The sequence below is a fragment of the Carcharhinus amblyrhynchos genome, chromosome 2 (assembly GCF_965287045.1).
Source record: "Carcharhinus amblyrhynchos chromosome 2, sCarAmb.v2.hapA, whole genome shotgun sequence".
Taxonomy (NCBI): Eukaryota; Metazoa; Chordata; class Chondrichthyes; order Carcharhiniformes; family Carcharhinidae; genus Carcharhinus; species Carcharhinus amblyrhynchos.
In genome coordinates this window covers 77,039,415-77,062,818 of record NC_137325.1, presented here as the reverse complement: position 1 = coordinate 77,062,818, position 23,404 = coordinate 77,039,415, and the positions used below count along the sequence as shown (strand labels likewise).

At 42.4% G+C, this 23,404-nt stretch overlaps 1 protein-coding gene across 2 annotated transcripts in view; it reads right to left on the bottom strand.

Moving 5' to 3' along the window:
- The window catches only part of ica1 (islet cell autoantigen 1), a 154,472-nt gene that overhangs the window by 19,839 nt on the left and 111,229 nt on the right, over positions 1 to 23,404 (bottom strand). Inside the window, exons 11-13 of one of the 2 annotated variants that reach the window (XM_080207581.1) lie at positions 21,864 to 21,944; positions 21,703 to 21,762; positions 10,293 to 10,553 (exon numbers count right to left, since the gene is read on the bottom strand). In XM_080207581.1, coding sequence (XP_080063707.1) covers positions 10,293 to 10,553; positions 21,703 to 21,762; positions 21,864 to 21,944 — 402 coding nt within the window. The remainder of the gene's footprint in view (positions 1 to 10,292; positions 10,554 to 21,702; positions 21,763 to 21,863; positions 21,945 to 23,404) is intronic. The other variant, XM_080207590.1, reaches the window with a different exon arrangement.

The following is a 23,404-nucleotide window of genomic DNA, read 5'->3' as shown; positions in this document are numbered from 1 at the left end:
TTTGTTTAAAAATGAGATAGGAGGCTACACTTAATTTCCCTTGCAGTTTTTCCTCCCAATCTTGCTCCAGCACTTTAGCTTCTCCCAGGTGAGTGACATGTATTCAAGCAACATATTAATTTAAATTATTTAACTGGGGTCAGCCAGCTGCAAACCTCCTGGTAGTGAGACTGACATGAAAAGTGTTTGCTTCAATCATTGCCCTGTAATTTGTATGCAAATCAAACTCACACACACATCCTGTCTGAAATCAGTGTAGCTCTCTTGACAATACATCCCTTTTTCAAAAATGAGACACCAATTTTGAAAAGGACAATGGAATATCACTGTAAATAGAAGTCATTTTTAAAATTTCTGAATCATTTTCTAATTCTCAGCAGCAAAATGTTCAGAGTACTGATTTTGGCCGGTGATCATCCTTACAATGAAGCTTTTTGAGGTGATGCATTTTTAGCATCATTGCAATAACACATTTTTTCTAATAGATCCACAGATGCATTAGATAAATGTTTCCAACTATATTCCATTTTTGGGATAGGGCCTCATAACATGATTGTAGGAAGGAACTTAAAAGGGAAATTAGGAGAGCCAGGAGGGGTCATGAGAAGACCTTGGCGGGTAAGATTAAGGAGAATCCCAAGGCCTTCTATAAATATGTGAAAGGTAAAAGGATAAGAAGAGAAGGGATAGGACCTATAAAAGGTGAGGGGGGAAAGGTTTGTGTGGAACCAGAAGAAATGGCAGAGGTGCTTAACGAGTACTTCGCCTCAGTATTCACAGTGGAGGCTGATCTGGGAGATTTTGTTATGGATTTGCAGCAGATGGAAAAGATTGAGTACGTGAATATTAAGGAGGAGGATGTGTTGGAACTTTTGAATTCTATCAAGGTAGATAAGTCGCCTGGACCAGATGGGATGTACCCCAGGATACTGTGGGAGGCGAGGGAAGAGATTGCAGAGCCCCTGGCGATGATCTTTGCGTCGTCAATGGAGACGGGAGAGGTTCCGGAGGATTGGAGGATTGCGGATGTAGTTCCTATTTTCAAGAAAGGGAACAGAGATAGCCCGGGAAATTACCGACCGGTGAGTCTGACCTCAGTAGTTGGTAAGCTGATGGAGAGGCTTCTGAGGGACAAGATTTACGAACATTTGGAGAGGTTTGACATGATCAGGAATAGTCAGCATGGATTTGTCAAGGGCAGGTCGTGCCTTACAAGCCTAGTTGAGTTCTTCGATAATGTGACTGAACACATTGACGAAGGAAGTGCCGTGGACGTAGTGGACATGGACTTCAGCAAGGCGTTTGATAAGGTCCCCCATGCAAGACTTCTTGAGAAGGTGAGAGGGCATGGGATCCAAGGGCCTTTGGCCTTGTGGATCCAGAATTGGCTTGCCTGCAGAAGGCAGAGAGTGGTTGTGGATGGGGCTTTTTCTGAATGGAGGGCAGTCACCAGCGGAGTGCCTCAAGGATCTGTTCTGGGACCCTTGTTGTTTGTCATTTTCATAAATGACCTGGATGAGGAAGCGGAGGGATGGGTAAGTAAGTTCGCTGATGACACTAAGATCGGTGGTGTTGTGGATGGTCTGGAAGGATGGAAAAAGTTGCAGCAGGACATAGATAGGATGCAGGACTGGGCGGAGAAGTGGCAGATGGACTTCAACGCGGATAAATGTGTAGTCGTCCATTTTGGCAGAACCAACGGGATGAACGAGTACACTATCAAGGGCAGAAGTCTGAGTAGTGTTGAAGAGCAGAAGGATCTTGGGGTCCGGGTCCACAGGACTCTTAAATCGGCCTCGCAGGTGGAGGAGGTGGTCAAGAAGGCGTATGGTGTACTGGCCTTCATTAATCGAGGGATTGAGTTTAGGAGTCGGGAGGTAATGCTGCAACTTTATAAGACCCTTGTCAGGCCTCATTTGGAGTACTGTGCGCAGTTCTGGTCGCCTCACTATAGGAAAGACGTAGAAGCTATTGAGAGGGTACAGAGGAGATTTACAAGGATGTTGCCTGGACTGGGAGGCATGCCTTATGAAGTTAGGTTGAGGGAGCTGGGACTCTTTTCCCTGGAGAGACGAAGGTTGAGAGGCGACCTGATAGAAGTTTACAAAATGTTGAGAGGAATAGATAGGGTGGACTCTCAGAGGCTATTTCCCCGGGTTGAAATGGTTGCTACGAGAGGACACAGATTTAAGGTGCAAGGAGGGAAGTTCAGAAGTGATGTTAGGGGTAAGTTTTTCACTCAGAGGGTGGTGAGTGAATGGAATCGGCTGCCGTCAGTGGTGGTGGAGGCGAACTCGCTGGGGTCTTTTAAAAGACTTCTGGATGAGTATATGGGGTTTAATGAGATTGAGGGTTATAGATAGGTCTGTAGGTTGGTAGGTGTTGATGTGATCGGCGCAACTCGTGGGCCGAAGGGCCTGTTTGTGCTGTAGTGTTCTATGTTCTATGATAGATGAGACAAATTTAGAAGGTTAAAATCTCATTTAGAAAAATATGGAGCTTAATGGAGGGGTTAGATAAAGGCATATATTTGGTATTCCCACACTTACAAAACTAAAAAAAACTTGTACAATGTTTAAGTTGCTGAGCTGTACACTTATGACAAGTGCATATGGTAATGATTTCTTCCCAGTCTCTAATTCATAAGAACATAAGAAATAGGAGCAGGAGTAGGCCATCTAGCCCTTCGAGCCTGCCCCGCCATTCAATAAGATCATGGCTGATCTGTCGTGGCTCAGTTCCACTTTCCCGCCCTCTCCCCATAACCCTTAATCCCCTCTCTTATCAAAAACCCATCAACCCGCATCTTAAAAATATTTAGCGAGGCAGCCTCCACCACTTCAACGGGCAGAGAATTCCAGAGATTCACCACCCTTTGAGTGAAGAAGTTCCTCCTCAACTCCGTTCTAAACCGCCCCCCCTTTATCTTGAGGCTGTGCCCCCTAGTCCTAGTGTCTTTTTTGAGCGGGAAGAGTCTCTCCACCTCTATCCTATCCATCCCATTCATCATCTTATACGTCTCAATGAGATCTCCCCTCATTCTTCTAAACTCCAACGAGTACAAGCCTAGTTTATTCAGCCTCTCCTCATAGCTCAACCCCCTCAACTCCGGTATGAGCCTAGTAAACCTCCTCTGCACTCCCTCCAAGGCCAAAATATCTTTGTGCAGGCGCGGCGCCCAAAACTGCACACAGTACTCCAGCTGCGGCCTCACCAATGCCCTGTACAGCTGCAGCAAGACCTCCCTACTTTTATAGAACAAAGAACAAAGAACAAAGAACAAAGAACAAAGAACAACCCAGCACGGGAAACAGGCCCTTCGGCCCAACGAGCCCACGCTGCCGCATCACCCTACACCTATTCTACCCTGCATGTCTACGAATGGGACCCTACTCAGTCAGATTCAGGGAAGAAATAGTGTCAATTTGGTAGAAACCGATTAGCCTAAGAGCACATCTTTGGGGTGTGGGAGGAAACCGGAGCGCCCGGAGGAAACCCACGCAACCACAGGGAGAATGCGCAAACTCCCACAGACACAGGCCCAAATCCATGTATCTGCACAGCTAGCAGTGCTAGTCACTGAGCTGTTGCGGCGCCCGTCTATCGGTCCAGGATCAAGCACACACACCGACATGAAGTACTAGGCCACTCCTGGACTTCCAAGAGCAGCCCACGCACGACCCGCCGTGTGCATGCCCCTCGCTTGACACGAGGTGGACCTCCACCTGTGGAATAAAGACAAAAAATATTAATCATACAGCCTGCCCTTCCGGTGTCTCCCGAGGTTTAACCCTATTTAATAGCCCCTACCATATCCCTCCATTCTCGTTTCACTCATGTGCCTATCTAACTGCATCTTAAACGAGTCCAACGTTCCTGCCTCCACCACCCTACTCGGTAGCGCATTCCAGACCCCCACAACTCTCTGCGTAAAGAACCTTCTTCTTACCTCCAAATTATACCTCCCCCCCCTCACCCTTAAGTGATGACCTCTCGTGTTCGTACCCAGTCTAGGGAGCAGACTCTCACTATTAACTCTATCTATTCCCTTCAGTATCTTATATACCTTTTATATTCAATCCCCCTCGCAATGAAGGCCAGCATCCCATTCGCCTTCCTGACCACCTGCTGCACCTGCAAGCTGGGTTTTTGCGACTCATGCACAAGGACCCCGAGGTCCCTCTGCACCGTCGCCTGCTGCAGTTTTTCGCCACGTAAGTAATAGTCCTTCCTACCATTCTTCCTACCAAAGTGGACCACCTCACACTTGCCAACATTAAATTCCATTCGCCCAGCCTATCTAGATCCTTCTGCAGACTCTCCACACCCTCCGCACAATTTGCCGTTCCCCCAATCTTGGTGTCATCAGCAAAGTTCGACACCCTACACTCGGCTCCCTCCTCCAGATCATCTATATAAATGGTAAAAAGCTGAGGCCCCGGCACCGACCCCTGGGGCACTCCACTAGTCACCATCCGCCAATCCGAATAGCACCCGTTGACCCCCACTCTCTGCCTCCTATTTGACAACCAATCCTCTATCCACGCTAACACCCTACCCCCAACTCCATGTCCCCCGACCTTCTGCAATAACCTCTTGTGAGGTACTTTGTCAAACGCCTTCTGAAAATCCAGAAAGACCACATCCACCGGCTCTCCTCTATCCACTGCCCTAGACACATCCTCATAGAACTCCAGTAAATTTGTCAGACACGACTTCCCTTTAATGAAACTGTGCTGTGTCTGCTCTATGAAGCAATTCCCTTCAAGATGCCTCACAATTTCCTCCTTAATGACAGATTCTAACATTTTACCTACCACAGATGTTAAACTAACCGGCCTATAATTCCCCGCCTTTTGCCTGGCACCCTTCTTAAACAACGGCGTAACATTAGCCGTTTTCCAATCTTCCGGCACTTCCCCGGAATCCAGCGACGTCTGGAAAATAACCACCACGGCATCCACTATCACCTCCGCCATTTCTTTCAGAACCCTCGAATGCATTCCATCCGGTCCTGGGGACTTGTCCACAATCAGCCCCTCCAGTCTGTCGAGCACCGCCTCTCTAGTAACAGTAATGTCATTAAGACCCTCCAGTCCTACCACCTTTCCATCGCTAACACCCGGCAAATTATTCACGTCCTCCTCCGTGAAGACAGAAACAAAAAAGTTATTCAGGACCTCAGCCATATCCCCATCCCCTACCACTAGGTCCCCTTTCTCATCCTCTAAAGGACCAACGTTCACCCTAGCCAGCCTCTTCCTTTTTATATATTTATAAAAACTCTTGCTATCCTTTTTTATATTAAGCGCTAGCCCAGCTTCATAGTTTCTCCTACCCTCCTTTATCAACTTCTTTGTCAATCTTTGTTGACATTTAAACCTCTCCCAATCCTCTTCTCGCCCACTACTCTTAGCTACTCTAAATTCCTCCGCTTTTAATTTAACACTTTCCTTCACCTCCTTCGTTATCCACGGCTTATTACCTCTCCTCCTACGGTCCTTTTTGACTATCGGAATAAATTTCTGCTGAGCACCAAGAAAGATCTCCTTAAAGATCCTCCACTGCTCCTCAGCAGACCCTCCCTCCAACGCGCTCCCCCAGTCAACATTCGCCAATTCTTCTCTCATCCTACCGTACTCCCCTCTATTCAAACAAAGGACGCGTGTCTGGGAACCCACTTTCTCCTCCTCCATCTGCACCAGAAACTCCACCATACAATGATCACTCTCTCCAAGAGGATCCTTCACCGCAAGGTCCCTAATTCTACCTGCCTCATTACATAGCACCAGATCCAAGATAGCTCGCTCCCTCGTCGGCTCCAACACACACTGTTCAAGGAAATTATCCTGGCAGCATTCCAAGAACTCCTCCTCGAGCCCACCGCGTCCAACATGGGTCGACCAATCAATATGCAGATTGAAATCCCCCATAACTACGGCTGTCCCATTCCTGCACGCCGCACTTATTTGCGTGTTAACAGCCCGCCCCACCTCCAGATCATTATTCGGGGGCCTATAGACGACACCCACCAGCGTCTTCCTCCCTTTGCTGTTCCTAATCTCCACCCACAAAGATTCCACTTTCTGCTCTTTGGCTCCAATATCATCCCTTGCTACCACCTTGATGCTATCCTTAATCAGCAGAGCTACACCACCCCCTCTTTCCTCCTGCCTATCCTTCCTAAACACTTGATACCCCTGGACATTCAGCTCCCAGTCCCTGTCACCTTGCAGCCACGTCTCTGTAATGGCCACCAGATCGTATCCATTTGTGTTGATCTGCGCCACCAGCTCATCCACTTTATTCCGAATGCTTCGTGCATTCAGATAAAGCGCTTTCATCCCAGCCTTCACCTGGACCCTATTTGCCGTAACGCCACCAACCATACTCACGCCCCCTACTCCCTCTATTATTGGGACATCCTCGGCCTCTTCCCTTACCTGTACCCTATCCTTAACTTTACACCTCGTAACGTCACCTACCCTCACACCCTCCACCCCCCTAATTAGTTTAAAGCCCTGTCTACAGTCCTCTTTAGTCGATTTGCCAGCACTCTGGTCCCAGCACGGTTCAGACCAACTCCATCCCGCCCGAACAGGTCCCACCTACCCCAATACTGGTGCCAATGCCCCATAAATTCAAACCCATTCCTCCCACACCAATCCCTAAGCCACCCATTCACTTCCTTAATCCTATCAACCCTACGCCCGTCTGCACTCGTATGCCACTCAGGTTTTCTGCTTCACTTTTTCCTCTCTTTTAACTGTTTGTGCTAATCACTGTGAAAGATAATGATGCTAGAGAATGGACTTTTCTCATTACATGCGCCCAGTGCCAACACCATGCACTTCCAGGTCCAATATTCAACAGACTGATATACAGTAGAATCCCAGCTGTTGTCCACATCAAATGTCATGCAATCTCTTTGAAGGGAATTAAGGCAAAGATTTTTGTACTGAAAGCTCATGAATACTTGGACCTAGCTTGGCACCACTAAATCTGTGTCACAATACACTTACAGCAGAGACTCAATAATAAACTGCAGAAACAGATGAAAGTTCTCCAAGTTGAACACCACTTGAAAGAAACACTGACGATGGCAAGGACACAGAATGTAGTTTTAAAATTAATTTTATGGGATGTGGGCATGGCTTGCTAAGCCAGCATTTATTATCCATCCCTAGCTGCCCTTCAGAAGGTAGTGGTGAGCTGCCATCTTGAACTGCTGCAGCCCCTGATGTGTAGATACACTCCAGTGCCGTTAGGGAGGGAATTCCAGTATTTTGACCCAACAACAGTGAAGGAACAGCAATATGTTTCCAAGTCAGAATGGTGAGTTCCCAACTATCTGCTATTCTTGTCCTTCTAGATGGTAGAAGTCGTGGGTTTGGAAGGTGCTACCTAAGGAACCTTCTTACAGTTGCATCCTGTAGACGGTACACACAGCTGCCACTCTTTGCTGGTGGTGGAGAGATCCAATACACATCAATATACATCGTCAAGAGTGGCTCAACAGGACCAAGGCTGCTCAAGCTGGCTGAGTTCTAAAAAACATAGCTGCTAGACTCGGTCTATGGCAGATAGTGAGGGTACCAACAAGATGCAAATAGTTGCTTGATCTCATCCTCATCAAGTCATCTATCTCAGATGCTTCTGCTCATGACAATACTGGTGGGAGTAGCCACTGCACGTTCCTTGTGCAAACAAAGTCCCATCTTCACATTTTTTGTGTGGCACCTATCACCATGCTAAATGGGATATATTTGAAAGACAGCTAACAATTCAAAACTGGCCAAAATGATATGCTGTGAGCCATCAGCAGCAACAGCAGAATTTTATTTAAATATAATCTGTAACCTCATGGCCTAGCATATTGCCCAATCTGCCATTACTGGCAAGACAAGAGATCAACCCTTGTTCAAAGAGGAGTGTAAGACAGAATACCAAAAGCAGCACTGGGTATGCCTAAAAATGAGGTATCATCCTGAAGGCTACACTATAACTAAACAGCAAAGGCAGCATTTGATAGGTAGAGCCTAAGTGACCCCACAACAATGGATCAGTTCAAGTCCTACTACATCCAGTCCTGAATGGTGCCCAAATATGTCCTGTCCACAAAAAGCAAGACAAATCCAATATGGCCTATTACCACCTCATCAGCTTGCCCTTGATCATCAACAAAATGGTGGAAGGGGTCATCGACAGTGTTATCAAGCTGCACATATTCAGCAATAAGGTGCTCACTGACGTTCAGTTTTGATTCCACCAGAGCAACTCAGCTCCTTGGTCCAAACAAGGAACAAAAGAGGTGAACTCAACAGGTGTGGTGACAGGGACAGCCCTTGAGATCAAGGCAACATTTGACTGAATATGGCATCAAGACACCATGACAAAACTAGTCAATAGGAATCAGAGAGAAAATTCTCCACTGGTTGGGGTTATACCAAAGGAAAATAGCTGTCGTTATTGGACATCAATCATTTCAGTCCCAGGTTTTGTTGGCAGGAGTTCCTCAGCGAAGTGTCCTGGACCCAACCATTTTCAACTGCTTCAATGATATTCCTTCCATCATAAGGTCAGGAGTCAGGATGTTTATTGATGATTGCACTGTATTCAGCATCATTCATAACTCCTCAGATACATATGTAGCAAAACTTGGACAACATTCAAGCAATGACTGAACCAGCAAGGAAAAAAACTAATCACCTCCCCATGACATTCAATGGTATTACCATCACAAATTCCCATCCCCTATCAATGGCCTCAGGGTTACCATTGATGAGAAACTGAACTGGATCAGCCATACAAATACTGTAGCTACTAGATCAGGCCCGAGGCTAGGAATTCTGCAGCAAGCGTTTATCTTCTGTCTCCCCTATCTACACGACACATGTGAGTCAAGAGTGTGAAAGAATACTCACCACTTGCCTGCATGAGTGCAGTTCCGATGACTTGCAAGGAAATCAACAAAGCAGCCCAATTGATTGCGACCCATCCAACACCTTAAACATTTTCTCGCTCCACCATCAATGCACTGTGTCAGCAGCTGCTGGTTTTGTCACTCAATATTTTGTGCAAATAGACAGGGCAAGTACATCGCAGTCTGCACCTATTTGTACCTGAATTTTGCATTTATCGTAGATAGAATAATAAAATCTCTACAGTGCAGGAGACCATTCATCTTGTTGAGCCTGCACTGACAACATAAATTAAGTGGGGATTTCATCTAATCTTCCCTGACATCTACTTGCACTGTCACTTGTGTTTAATAAATGGAATTAGCAAATGCAAATTTAACACATCCCTTCCTCGGACAACAATCTATTCCTCAATACAGAAAATTGATAGAATGCTGCAGAAAACAATGTCTATAACTAGTAAAGGCTAATTATTTTATGCAGCATTTGTAGAACTAGCTCAAAAAGAATAAGGTACAAGACCGCTAGCCAGACCCTATCCCCATAACCACATGTATTTACCCTGCTAGTCCCCCTGACACTAAGGGGCAACATTGCATGGCCAAGCTGCCTAACCTGCATACCTTTGGGCTATGGAAGGAAACCAGAGGAAACCCATGCAGACACAGGGAGAATGTGCTAACGCCACACACTTAGGGTCCCACAAATGGTGTAGATTCTAATTTTCAAATTTCAGCAGTATTACAGTCATTTCAGGCTTGTGTGCTGTTCTTCCACTTAAGTTCCCTTAAATATGGGCTTAGACACAACTTGGAGCAATAAAGAAGCTAAGGTTCACCCTGATTTTCCGACTACTGAGCACATACTTTCCAGGTACAAATCAGGTAGCCATCAGTGATCCCTATCAATGGGTATGGGTGGCAACTTCTTTTTTTTTGGTTTTCTTTTAACGTGCTAGTATAGGCAACATGAAATGGTCCAAGTCTTTTCTTTTTCTAAAACTGGTAGAGGTACTTTTAATTAGCCATCCAGTTTGCCTCTAATATTGTTCAGGAAAACAAAGGTGAAAATTGCTGGGTAAACATCCTTATTTTAAGTTAAATGGCTTCCCAAACTAATTAAATGACATTGTAGGTAATTTACATCTTTGTACAATCAAAAACTGAACATTTTCAGTTTTTATTATTGGGTTAATGGGAATTAATTATGACTCTCTAGTGGAAAATTGAATCACTATTGAACGGTAAAGTTTTGTGTTAGATTTAGAAAATCACTACGATGAAATATAAGGTAAGCAATTTAAAGACAGAATGTGACTGATATAAAAGTTATACAAGGTATTATTAGCAAGTTTTGGCTTTTCATACTTACTGGCAATTGAAAATGATGCATCACCCAAGCTTTTGTCGAATAGTTGAGATGGAAGGAAGCCTGAAGGTGAGGGAGATTGGTCTGATTCCCCAGCTGCTGGATTGCTAGGAAAACTGAGATCTTCTCCAAACACTGCCTGCCATTCCTTGCTAAAGTCACCTTCCTCCAGTGAAGTGCCATTTAGAATTTCATTCAGCAGGGCCATTTCATCCTTCTCGTTTGTTTGAAATTCCATGAAGTTAGTCAGCAGATCTGTTGGAGCTAGGATTAAAATTGACAAATGCCATTCTGATGTTAATATTCACAGAAAATGCTGCAATTTACTGGTATGGATGAAAATATTTAAACATGAAAATCTCATTCCCAGAAATTAACAGAAAGATTAACGTTTGATCCATGTCATAAGAATATTCATTTGGTATTAGAATGTACCAACCTTGAATAAGCAATATTATAACCATAACAGCTTTGCCGTACATGCCTATTCAATGACAACAGTTGTGAAGAATGCTGATGAAGTTAATTTGATATCAATTCAAAATGTAGAAGCTCTTCCATCCATTTTTCTTCTTAAGTAATGTCTCTTTTTAGGGGATATTATACATTACATTTTCTGAGCATCTCTATTTACTTAAATGGTATATTTCACTGCCAGGCTATGATTCTGCATTTCTGCTAACAGATCATCACTTAAGTTGGCTCACATTGTGTTGAATATATTTCAACCTTCCAGATAATTTTTAGAATCTGTTCAGTTTTCTCGAAATACAATGCAGTTTAAACCAATCATATTTTTAGTTATTTCCAAGTTAATCATTGTAGGAAGTACAGAACAGTGCAAGTTTTACAAATCTGGCCTCATTGAATGGTTGAATAATTCTGCCCTGTGTGTTTGTGTCTGAATTCATGATCTGCAATCCTGGTGTGGATCCTCACGTGCTGGGAGTGCAAATTTGTTCAAGATGCGCTGTCTTGTAATGGCTTGTTTATATTCAACAGGAACAGATTTATTGAAGAGAATACAGAGAGACAGAAAAAAAAACAAATCATTTTGAGAATTGGCTTTCCTAAAAAAACATAATGGGTTTAATTTTCCTTAAAGGAGTTCCAGATTTAATGCCTTACACACAGAAAACTCTGTCATGCACCCACCCTGGGGATACCTCTCTCCAGAATTGATACCAGGGCCTCATGAATCAAAACCTAATTCTCCCTCATCGGTCTTTGAGCCATGCATTCATTTCTCTAATCGATATGTCCTACTCCAACTTGCTTGTGGCTCAAGTAATAATGCAGAGATTATTACCTTTGCTGATCTGCTATTTTAATTTAGCTCTCACATGCTTATACTTCCTATGCAAAATATCTTTCATACACTCATCTATGCCATTGGTCATCATGTGGACTATGACAATGAGTTCCACCCCTCTCACTGCAAGTTCCTCTCAAATCTGAGCACAGTGCCAAACCCTAGCACTGGGCAGTACAGCCATTTGGACTCCCACTCTTTGCTGCAGAGAACTGTATCTATCCCCTTGACTGTACTATCTCCTAAAACCATTACATTCCCATTTACTTCCTCCACTTAAATAGTTTCTTGCACTATAGTCCATTTGCTTATCATCTTCAAGCCCCACTGCCAGTCATGCAAGAACCTTAAAAATGTTGGAGAATTACCAGAGCTAATGTTCCTCCTCATAACTATCTCACTCGTGGTCACACCATTACCTCCAAATCAGAGGATCAAATCAGATATAAGAGCAGTCCCACATGCAACAGAAGGCAATAATGCCACATAAACCCACAACATAACAAATGGTGACTGGAAAGATTGCAAGAGATCCAACAACTCATGGACACCAATGACATGTGTTGTCAACATAGTGTATGAGCCAAAATGAAGCCAACATTTTGAAGAACCCTTCAATCAAAACTCTTCAACTTGAATGCCCTCAATTGTATTCCTTCATAACCCATCCAGACACCTTTGTCTGGAATGAAGTGATCAAAGCTATTTGACAATTGTGAAAGAAAAAGCAGCCTCAAAATCAGATGGAATCCTTGCAGAAATAGTCTCCTGTCATGACTGCATGACCTGATATCTGTCTTCTCTGAAGAGGAGTGCTTGCCGGGGAACTTCAGGCGCACTGTGACCATGGCTATGTTCAAGAAGGGAAACAAATCTGATTGCAGAAACTCTAGAGATGTCTCTATGTTGTTTACCACAGGGATGATCATTGCAATGATCCTCCTCATTGTGGCTTCTTCCACGTAACTGAAGAACTCCTTCAAGATTCACAATGCATTTTTCCTATTGGGAGGCATCACAGACATGATCTTCCCTGCACAGCGAATCCCAAAAATGTAAAGAGCACCAAATGTTGCACATGATCTTTTTTGAAGGAAAGCCTTTGATTCTGTCAACTGGGAAGGCTTATGGAGAATCTTCCTCAAATTTGGCTGTCCTCAGGAATTTGTCACCACTCTCTGCTTACACCACCATGACATGCAAGATTTGATCCTCACCAACAGAACCATCACAGACCCCATCTCAGTGAAGACTGGAATCCAACAAGGCTGTATTATTGTAACAAATCTCTTCTCCTCCTTCCTTGTTGCAATATTACACCTCATCACCAGCAAATTATCCACCGGCATGGAGATAATTTATAGAGTAGGAGGGAAATTGTTTAATTTATGCCACCTTCAATCCCAAACTAACTTTAGTCATTGAGCTTCAATAGCTTGTGATGCTTGAATGTGCACTCATTCAGAAATTGAGCTCCAGCTTATTGTTGACCTCTTCTTTGAATTATATGAAAAAAATTGGCCTTTCACTAACCATCCAGACACCAAAGTCATCTTGCAACCAACTACCACAGTCCCCCCACTCTCTCAAAAAGGATTAACTACGAGAGCCTGTTAAATACAGACTATTTTCCAGATCTTGGGAGACTCCTTTTAATGAAGGCAGACATAGGCCATAGGCAGGATTTTTCTCCCTCTCCACGGTGTGTTTGGTGGCGGTGGGAGGCAACACACTGCCTACTGGTGATGGGATATTATGGTTCTGCCATTGCCAAAGGGATTTCCCATTGGACGCACTCTTCACTGCCAGGAAACCCAGGATGGGGGTGGGCTGTCTGTGGGACTGCAAGATCAGTAAGAAGTCTGACAACACCAGGTTTAAGTCCAACCGATTTATTTGATAGTAAACTTGCAAGCTTTTGGGGTTTGCCCCTTCGTCAGGCAAATGGAGAATTCTGGCTTCAGACAGAGCAAATGAGTTGGTTGGACTTAAACCTGGTGTTGTCAGACTTCTTAGTGTTTACCCCAGTCCACCGCCGGCATCTCCACATCAGGACTGTAAGATCCCATCAGCATGCAGCAGCTAGATTGTGGGGGATTTAATTCATCATCATCTCCATTGTGCTAGCTCAGCCTCCGGTCAACTGAGGAAAAAATGTATTTGAGGGCCAGGATCTCAAGCTCAACACAGAAGTCATGGTTTACAGGCAGCAGTAATCCCTTGCTCTGGAGGAGATTATCTGATTCGGCAATTTGGACGAGCTACAGCAGGCTCCTCATAGAGCTGGAGGATCATCACTATCAGTACCTTCGCAGGATCCTTCAAATCCTGTGCAAGAAAGTTGGTCCAAAAACAATATCCTGTTCCAAGCCAACAAGCCCAGCATTGAGGCACTGATCATTCAAAATAAACTTCGCTGACAGAATACATCATTTGGATACCTGACACCAGACTCCCAAAACAACTGCTCTAATTGGAACTCAATCTCAGCAGGAAACTCCCAGCAGGACACTGCAAATACTTTATGGGTGTCCGAGAAGCATCCCTGACTGAATCAAACATTGCGGTTGACTCAGGGCAGCACCTGACCTATGACTAATCAAAATGGAGACAATTCATTCAGGAAAGCACTAAAACATCAAGCTTGTTTGGTAGGTTAGCTGAACCCAAGCGGGAAGATTCAGGATGATGGAGTGGAGTGTTACTGTGTGGAAGATGGAGAAGAGCATTGGCACAATGACAAAGCCCTGTTTCACCCCAGTTTGTGGTGGTTCCATTGGTGAGCATCATGGCTTGCATGTCATCGTGGAGCAGGTGAAGAATGATGAAGAATTTCTGTGGGCAGCTGAATTTGAGGAAGATGTTCCACATTCCCTCATAGCTATGTACACAGGGACAGTTTATTATTAACAGGACTGTCAAAATTTGTATCTTTACATTCAATCTTCTATTAGCATGTTATAATTGAATTTACATTTCCAACAATATGAGGATTCAAATTGAAAAACCAAGAGGATATTAGTGAACTATATTTATCACCTTGATGTGTTGAAATAACCCTCTCTAAACTGGGCATAAAGTTAGCTACCTTGCCATGTTCTCATTATTCATTGTGTAAAATAATAAGTTTTTTAAAAATACATGTATATGTGCTTGAGTTTAGATCATTTTATCCCCAGTGTGACAAGCACTGTTTAATTGAATTTTTTGAGTATGACCATGGCAATTTTATGTTCTTACTGGATGTTAAGATGGTAGATTTGCATGCCCCAGTATCGTGGTATCACAATTTTTTCTCCTGCACAAGGTCAACCATGCTGGATCTCTTGGGAATATGCAACATTCATCATTCAAACTGAGCTCCTAATTTGGAATAAGTCCAACAGTGGGAGTTTGTCATAGAAGGGAGGTGATGGGAAGTCTGGAGCAATACAGCCCTTATTGGGTTTCAGACCAGATTTAAAGGATGTGTTTTGCTAGCCTTTGGGGAATCTAGCTCTTAATAATTTGTTTGACAATTTAGTGCATGTTCCCCAGAAGAGAAATAAGAAATAGCAATAGGATCACTGCTGCATACATTGCCCTCAGGACCTGGAAACAAATATGGAAGATGGTATATTTAAGGAAGCTAACAAGATAGGAATATCCAGCAGCAACATTTAGCAGTAACATTAACCACTTTCAATGTCTTTCACAGCCTGCTGCTGGAATAGAGATATACAAAGTTACCTATAAAAATGTTTTAAGGTTCTGTGAGGGATTTGTGTATGCAACACAACAGGGTCACTTAGGACATTTGTCTCATAAATGGCACCAATAAAAAGAAAGAAAAGCACAGATCCTGAAAATATGAAATAATAGAAAATGCTAGAAAATCAGGCATATCTTTAATGATTAAAGAAATAACTTTATATTTAATTCCTTCCATATATCCAAAGATTATTCTTAAATGCTGAAATTCTGGTTTTGTCCGGTCTTTGGCAGGAAATTGGCAGATTACTACCCATTGAAATAATAGAACACCCCATGATATAGTGGAACTGCTGGCAAAATAATAAGCATAGATGTGGGTCAAGGGTGGAGGAGGAAAAACACATCGTTAAGATGGCAGTGTGGGCTCGTTGGGCCAAAGGGCCTGTTTCCCATGCTGTGTTGTTCTTTGTTCTACTGTCCATGACTGCAACCATTTACACTATTTCACTGGAAGTCCCACAAAGCTCATTCTCAAGTTTCAATAGGAGACAAGGAATTGCAGAATTTCAGTCTATTGTACACTAAGTACTAATTATTTTGGTGAAGTTAACTGTTTTAGAGTGTGAATGCATGTTGAAATTGTTAGAAATTGCATATTAATTCCATATCCAAGTTTATTTTTCATGTGTCAGAAAGAATGTCAACATATATAGTAATTGGTTTCTGTAGCTAGCAGCTGGGCAGAACAACTGGTGACCACATCCTTCAGCTGCTCTGTCACTGCATTCACAATTGTTTATTATGCTTTGGGAATATTTGTGGAAGATCAGAAATCACATACTAGGTAGAGAAATAACTGTTTTTCTAAAGGCCCAGAATTTGGTTATTAACTTCCAGCCATATTTCTAAATAAGGACCCTTGACTTATTATGGTCTGAGGTGAGATTTAAAGAGGACCCACGTTAAAAATTTATTAATTAATGTCACATGTAGGCTTATATTAACATTGCAATGAAGTTACTGTGAAAATCCCCTGGCTCATCACACACTGGTGCATGTTCAGGTACATGGAGGGAGAATTTATCATAGCCAATGCACATCTTTGGACTTGGGAGCAAACTGTTGCCCCCACCCCCCCCCTTAAGAAGTGACCAGTGATATATTTGTGCATTGACAAACTTCCTAAATGATATTGATTTATTGCATACTGCATGCTTGTTACAAAAGAAGGCCAAGAGAAAGTTTACAACGGGCGGAACCTATGGACTTGATTTTACCACTGTGTCCGTTTTTGGGCACGAAAACTTGGTAAAGTCAGGCGTGAGACAAGTAGCATGATCCACACCCACCTCCACGCTGGTTTCCCCATTACCAAGGCCCGAAAATGGACACAGTCAGGACCGAATTGACTTAATGGGTTGCACTCCCAACCTTACCGGCGCTCCCCCCTTTACCACCACGTTCGCCCATCCAGATTCAGCGTGAAACACACATGCTCCACAAAAATCCGATTCAGGCGCTCCAGTTAGTGAGGAGGTAAGTGCCGAGTGTCCGATGGCTCTCTGCTTGATGTTAGTGGGGCGGGGGAAGGAGGTCCGCTACTACTCTGCCTGAGATCAGTGAGGGGGAGGGAGGGTTACGCTGCCATTCTGCCTGAGATCAATGGGGACGGGGACGGGGGTGGTCCGCTCACAAACTGCCTGTGATCAGTGAGGGTGTCCGCTGTCACTCTGCCTCAGATCAGTGAGGGGGAAGGGGTGGTCTGCTGCCACTCTTCCTGTGATCAACCGACAGAGGGGGCAGGGGAGAGGGGCTCTCAGTCAGCCTGGAAGGTGGAGGGGTTAGGGGGAATTAGGGGGTCAGTAATGTTGTGGGGATGGGGCAATGTCTGTGGGGGCCGGGGGGGGCATTGGACGGTCCAGAAGTGATATGGCGGGGAGCTGCATTCTATTGTTTTTTTTTCTGCGCATGCGCAGTTGGAGGCGCCGATTGGAGCAGTAGGATTTTGGGCACATTAAGCCCCACCCACAGGCTCCTGCAGCGCAATTTGGAATTGCTGATATTTTTGCAGGCACAGTGCCTATGGGTCTAAAAGTCGGATCTGAAACACTCCCAGTTTTAAGTCCGCCCAGCACTTGATCAAAATGGTAAATAGGGCCCTATGTGTCACTTGCAGTGAGTTTGGAGGCAGGAGATTGCACTTAATTGGGTGAGATCGGATTTCCGTTGCTGGAGCCCTTAATTCCAAGGAAGGCTAATGGTGGACTGATGGGCACATTATCATAGAATCCCTCCAGTGCAGAAGGAGGCCATTTGGCTTACTGAGTCAGCACTGACTCTCCGATGGAGCACCCCACCCAGGCTCTATCCCCATAATCCTATGTATTCACCTTGCAAATCCCCCTAACCTCTTCATCTCGGGACACTAAGGGCAACGTAGCATGGGCAATCCACCTAATCTATCTTTGGCGTGCAGGAGGAAACCGAAGCCCATGCAGAGAAAAGGGAGAACGTGCAAACTCCACACAGACAATGACCCAAGGGTCCTGGGTGCTATGAAGCAGCAATGCTAACCACTGTGCCACCGTGCTTTTCCCCAACAGAGGCAACACAGGCTCTTGTTGGCTCTCCAACCTACCTACAGGATCTCTGTTGCCAGGATTAAATTCCAGCTAATGTCACTGGGGTAGAAAATTTGGCTTGCCCACCAGAACAGTAGCATGAATAAAATTTGATAAAGAGTTATCTTAGTTAAACTCTCCCTTCGAAACCCCCACACCCAGTACAAGCATTCTAAAACTTTACTTGAAAATAACTGGCTACAATATATTGAAATAATAGCATGATTTCACCTCAATATATAAATGGGGCTCAACACAAAATAAATCACTGCACATTATGATTTAAATTCAAAAGATTTAGTGACACACACAGTTAATTAGGGTGGAGTCATTGAGGCTGAAATTGGCCTTGAGCAGTTAAAAAAGACTGCAATAGCGAATCAATCATCCATTTTACACCCTACCTTTATTTTCTATTCATGTATTCAAATTGCTTCCCAGTCCTGATGTCCTTCAAATATTTCAGAATACAGCACAAAAACACAAAGAAAAAGTGTCTAGCAGTTTCATAGCACCTTACTATGTTTCTCATAAACATCAAAAAGTGCTTTATGAATTACTTTGAAGAATTATATAAGCAAATGTGACAAAGATGAATAGGCAGTTAATTAGTTTTGGTGGTGTTGTTGGTGAGGAATATTGCCCAGGACATACCTTCCTTTCTTTGAAAGCTGACATTAACTATGCAAAATTCATTTGAACCACATGAAGGGGCAGACATCTAATTTGAGGGATAGAGTATAGCATATAGAAAATTGATTTTCGACAGATGAAATTAACTTTCAAAATAGGATTCATCTACAGCCAAGGAAATCTATTAGTTATAGGACCAGACTAGCATTCAGAGATTACGAGTTCAAATCCCACAATGACAGGTTGCGGAATTGAATTCAATAAGTTTAGTAATTAATAGGCTTGAATCAATTAAAGTAAAATTGGGTAGCGTGTAAAATGATTTCCACAAGGTAGGTAAAGTTCAAATTATCCTTTTAGTGTCAGTCCAAAGCTCATCTACTGCAGTTAAAAACATTCTCAGGATATTTTAACTCTTGAGCCTCATTAAAATCTGTAGCCAACTTCCCACCATTCTTGTGGTGAAAATATCTAGAAGTAGCAGCTACTTGTCACTAAGCTCAAGTAGTAGGATCAGATGCTGAGAACCCCATGATCAGGCACATCACCCCCGACAACCCGCCATCCTCCCGCTAACCCTGCTGAGATTCAGGCAGTGAAGACCTAAGATTTATATATGGGCCAGGAGGACCAGAAGCAGAAGATAAGTAAAACATATGCAACAGAAGTATATCTGTATTGAAAGTGTTACACAAATTCTAACTTAACAAACCACGTATTGCATTATTTTCCGGTTAACTGCAACCTGTCTTATTCAAGCTTTGTTTTAGGTCAATTCAAAAAAATCCCCAGATTCAAAAATAACTTTACAAAAGTCACAGACCTTGCTAATCACTGACTGTTATTTATTCATTTCTCAAATTATCAAAAAAGATCTTATGGGGGCTGATTTAAATATGCCTGCTCCTTCAAATATCAATGATTAAAGGGAAATAGTATGCATTGATTTTGTTTTAATTGTATCAGAGCTATATTGTCATGCCTGCATTTATCACTGTTATATTCTCAGGCTATTTAGCTTCAATCAAAAACGTAATTCCCAATGTTAATATTCAAACAGATTTAATGAGCTGTGTGATCTGTTCCTGTTCCTATTTCTTATGCTCTTATTTCTCACTTGTGCTCAATGTACATTTTATCATTTGAAGCATTCTTGATTTTAAAAAAAGGAAAAGCAAAAAGATCCATAAATAAGATTTGCGCTGTAATTTCAAAAGAAGTGAGTTGTGATTTACAGTAGCAAAAAATATCTGAAGATATTCTATGCCCTCAGAATCATGCATCATACAACAATTACAAAATCAGTGGGAAGAGAATTAAAACACTTAATTGACCATGTACCTCGAACTCCATCAGTAGATTCCCATCTTCACTATTGAGCACTGACCTGAGAGGGGAATTCTCAACCCCCCATATAAAATCCCACAACTTTTATTTCTATTGACTTCAAGGTCAAGAGTGATGTAAAATGAGCAGCCAGTTTTACAGAGGCTTTAATTTTTTTTAAACAAAAATTAAAATTACCATTTCAGTCACCAGCCTCCTCCTTTTTCTCCTCTTGAAGGTGGTGCAGATTATAGTTCTGTGAGGATTCTTTATGTTTGAGTGGCATTCTTCACCTGTGAACCTGACAGTGAGTTTCGGCACCTTTATTACTGAGGGCATTAAATCTGAGCATGATCCTGCAAGTATGGTCCCAGCAAGGTTTTCTGAATAGTAGTCAAAGGAACCCTAATTAATATATTTTGTTCAGTGTCTGATCAGGAGAAATTGAAGCCAAATGTAGATCAACTCCCTCTGTTTGCAATAGGATTGAATCTTGTGTTTTCTCCTTTGTACCACACGGTATTCCATTATCCTGACAACTTGATCATAAAGATATCAGGGAGCAAAAGTACTTTTTTTTGCTCTGTTCTAATTTATATGTCTTGACTACACTGTAAGGATAAGCAAACAGCTCAGATACCTGCTTTGATCTTTTTTGTTCCAAGTCATTGTTTGTTAAAGTCAGACTTGTGAACCGTGCAAAATCTATCAAATTCTACTGTGGTCTCTTGCTGGACTCAGAGAGTTTATATATTTGACAGCAGCATGATTCAGTCAAGAGTTAAAGATATAAAATTTAATACAACACTTGTTCAAGAGCCACAGAAACAATTGCTATTAAATTTTTAGTCATAGGCATTGGTAAATAAGACACTTAATTTGTTCCGTCTATACCACAGAGAACGATGTAAGCACGCTTGATTCATGATCAAGAAAGCTGTTAGCTTGGATTTTGCATTCACCATCAAAACAATGGCCCTCACTTGAAAAAATTGTACACCTTTGGCAGAGGGTTATGAATGTTCAACTGCTGAGAACATTTGAATCAGATATTGACAGATTTTTGACTCTTAAGGGAATCAAGGAATTTTGGCAGAAGTGCAGGAAGATGTACCAACAGCCATGATTTTACTCAGTGGTGGTAATAACTAGAAAGACCAAAAGGTCCCTTACCACTCCGATTTCTTAATTTCTTATGCTCCTAACTTTCACAAAATAATGACAGTAAACACCAGCAATTTCAACATTCTTATAGCAGTAAAATTTGGGACACTACTTCCTCATGTTGCAGCATAACTCCTACAGTGCACTGTCAATAATAGGGAGAAATTTGAAAATGGTAGGTATTAGCGGAATAGGCCGAGAGTGAAAAAAAGCAATTCTTGATCTACCCACATTTTGTTTGACAAATTGTCCCATAGCTTGTGCTGAATCCACCTTCCTGCCATTTGTCTGGAATTCTGGCTTTCCATTGTGAAAACATGGTAGAAATAAATGTTTATAAACAAGTAAATATTTATGCAGAAATTACCGCAAAAATACAATTAAAAAAATATTTTGAAGCATTGAGAGATGCAACCAAAGTATACACAACGGAAAAGATATTTCATTGACAGTAAACAGATGGCCAGTAAATTTCAGCCCTGTCAAAATCAGAGGTGAGGGATCTGAACCATGTTAACTTTTAATTGAGAAATATATGGACAGCATTCCAGAAATGTATAAATTACAGCAATTTGTAATCTATAACATTGTTTTGATTTGATCAATGATTGGCTGATTTTTAACCAATTTGCTCAGATAATTTGCAGCATTTTTTTGCACTTACCATTCAGAGATAAAGATGCTTTCTCCTCCTTTTTCAAATCTAACAAATCATCTACAGATTCTAACAAGGCAAAGTTTTAAAATGTTGTTAGCTACCCTGTACACAAATAAGAAATAAATGTCTCATGAATATTATGACAAATGCACTAAAGGTGACATTACCTGATTTATGTTGAGTGCTAGAAGATGTTGTCTCCACAGGTGAAAAGGCATCTTTTTCCATTCCAAAAGACAGTGGAGTATCTGAAAAAGTCCAAGCGCAAATTCAGATTACTGATAAATAATTTGAGTTTGTTACGAAAAAATGGTTAATTAATTGGTTTTATTAAAGGAATATTAATTTGTAACATCATGAACTGGCCATGCATAAGAAAAGATACTTCTGCTGGACCAAGGAAACTGACTTGAAGTAGCTGTGAAGTCACATTCCATTTCATCAAGATGCAAAGTCTGTGGATGCTCCAACAGAGACAGTGGCAGAAGTAAACAGTTCTTTTACTTTCATCAAGGTGCAGGAGGGACCATTCAGGGGCTAAGGGCTGGGACATTAAAATATAAATCATCTCGGCTATGACAGAAATGAGCCAGTCTTCTATATTCTTTGGAACACACAGCTTTTTATGTGGATGTTGGAGTTGGGGTCGAAGCACCGGACATGCAGGCTGCCACAGGGAGCAGCGGTCTCCCTATCACTCTACATTTCTTCCTGGTCTGCATTTCATTTGGCTAAGAAATGTGTTTCCATGCCTGCAGCAAATGGAGACTTGACTAAAAAAAGCCTTTGGATGTTCTGCAACAAGGGGTATCTTAACAGCCACAACTGAAAAGCAATTGTTTCAATGAAGAACCAGAGTCTGGACAAAATCAGTCAATCTTTACTGATTGTGTTAATCAGTAATCTTTTTACCTACATCTTACTCAGCCAAGTTTAACATCTGGTACTTTGTAAAGTCGCATTTATTTTTTATTGCAAGCTTGGGAAATGTGTTTGTATATGCTTTAGTGAGAATTATTTGTACATTTTTAGAGTCATAGCACTTCATAGCACAGAAAGAGGCCCTTTAGCCCATCATGTCTGCACTGGCCATCAAGCACTTACCAATTTTAATCCAATTTTCCAGCATTTATTCCATAGCCTTGTGTGCTATGGTGTTTCACATGTTCATCTAAATGTTACTTAAATATTATGAGCATTCCCACCTCTACCATCATGGCAAGTTCCAGGCTCTCAGTGAAAATGTTCTTACCGAAAAAATGTTTCCTCTAAATCTCTAGCTCCTTATCTTAACTCTATTCTTCCTGGTTATTGATCTCTCTACAAAGGTGAGAAGTTCTTTCCTATCTGCTCTCTGCTTTTGTGCATCTCAATAAGTTCCCCCCTCAGCCTCAGTTCAAATGAAAAGAACCATGGCCTTAACATTTTTAATAATTTTACCTGGATGGGTCTTCTGTAATAAACTAATTCCCCACATGTTTAACTCAAGAATGCCTTATTTCTTACAAGACTGCACACAGTGAGACACAGACTGAATTGGCAACTTCACATGCTTATAAAATTCAAACCTTTGTAGAACAGGGGAATGGAAAGAGAGGAGTCAGTTCACCTCTCCGACCTAGTTGTAACAAGTTGCAGAGAATTACATAATTCCCTATCTGCTGAAGGCAAGGTTAAATAAAAAGATTTGGGAGAAAATGGAACATAG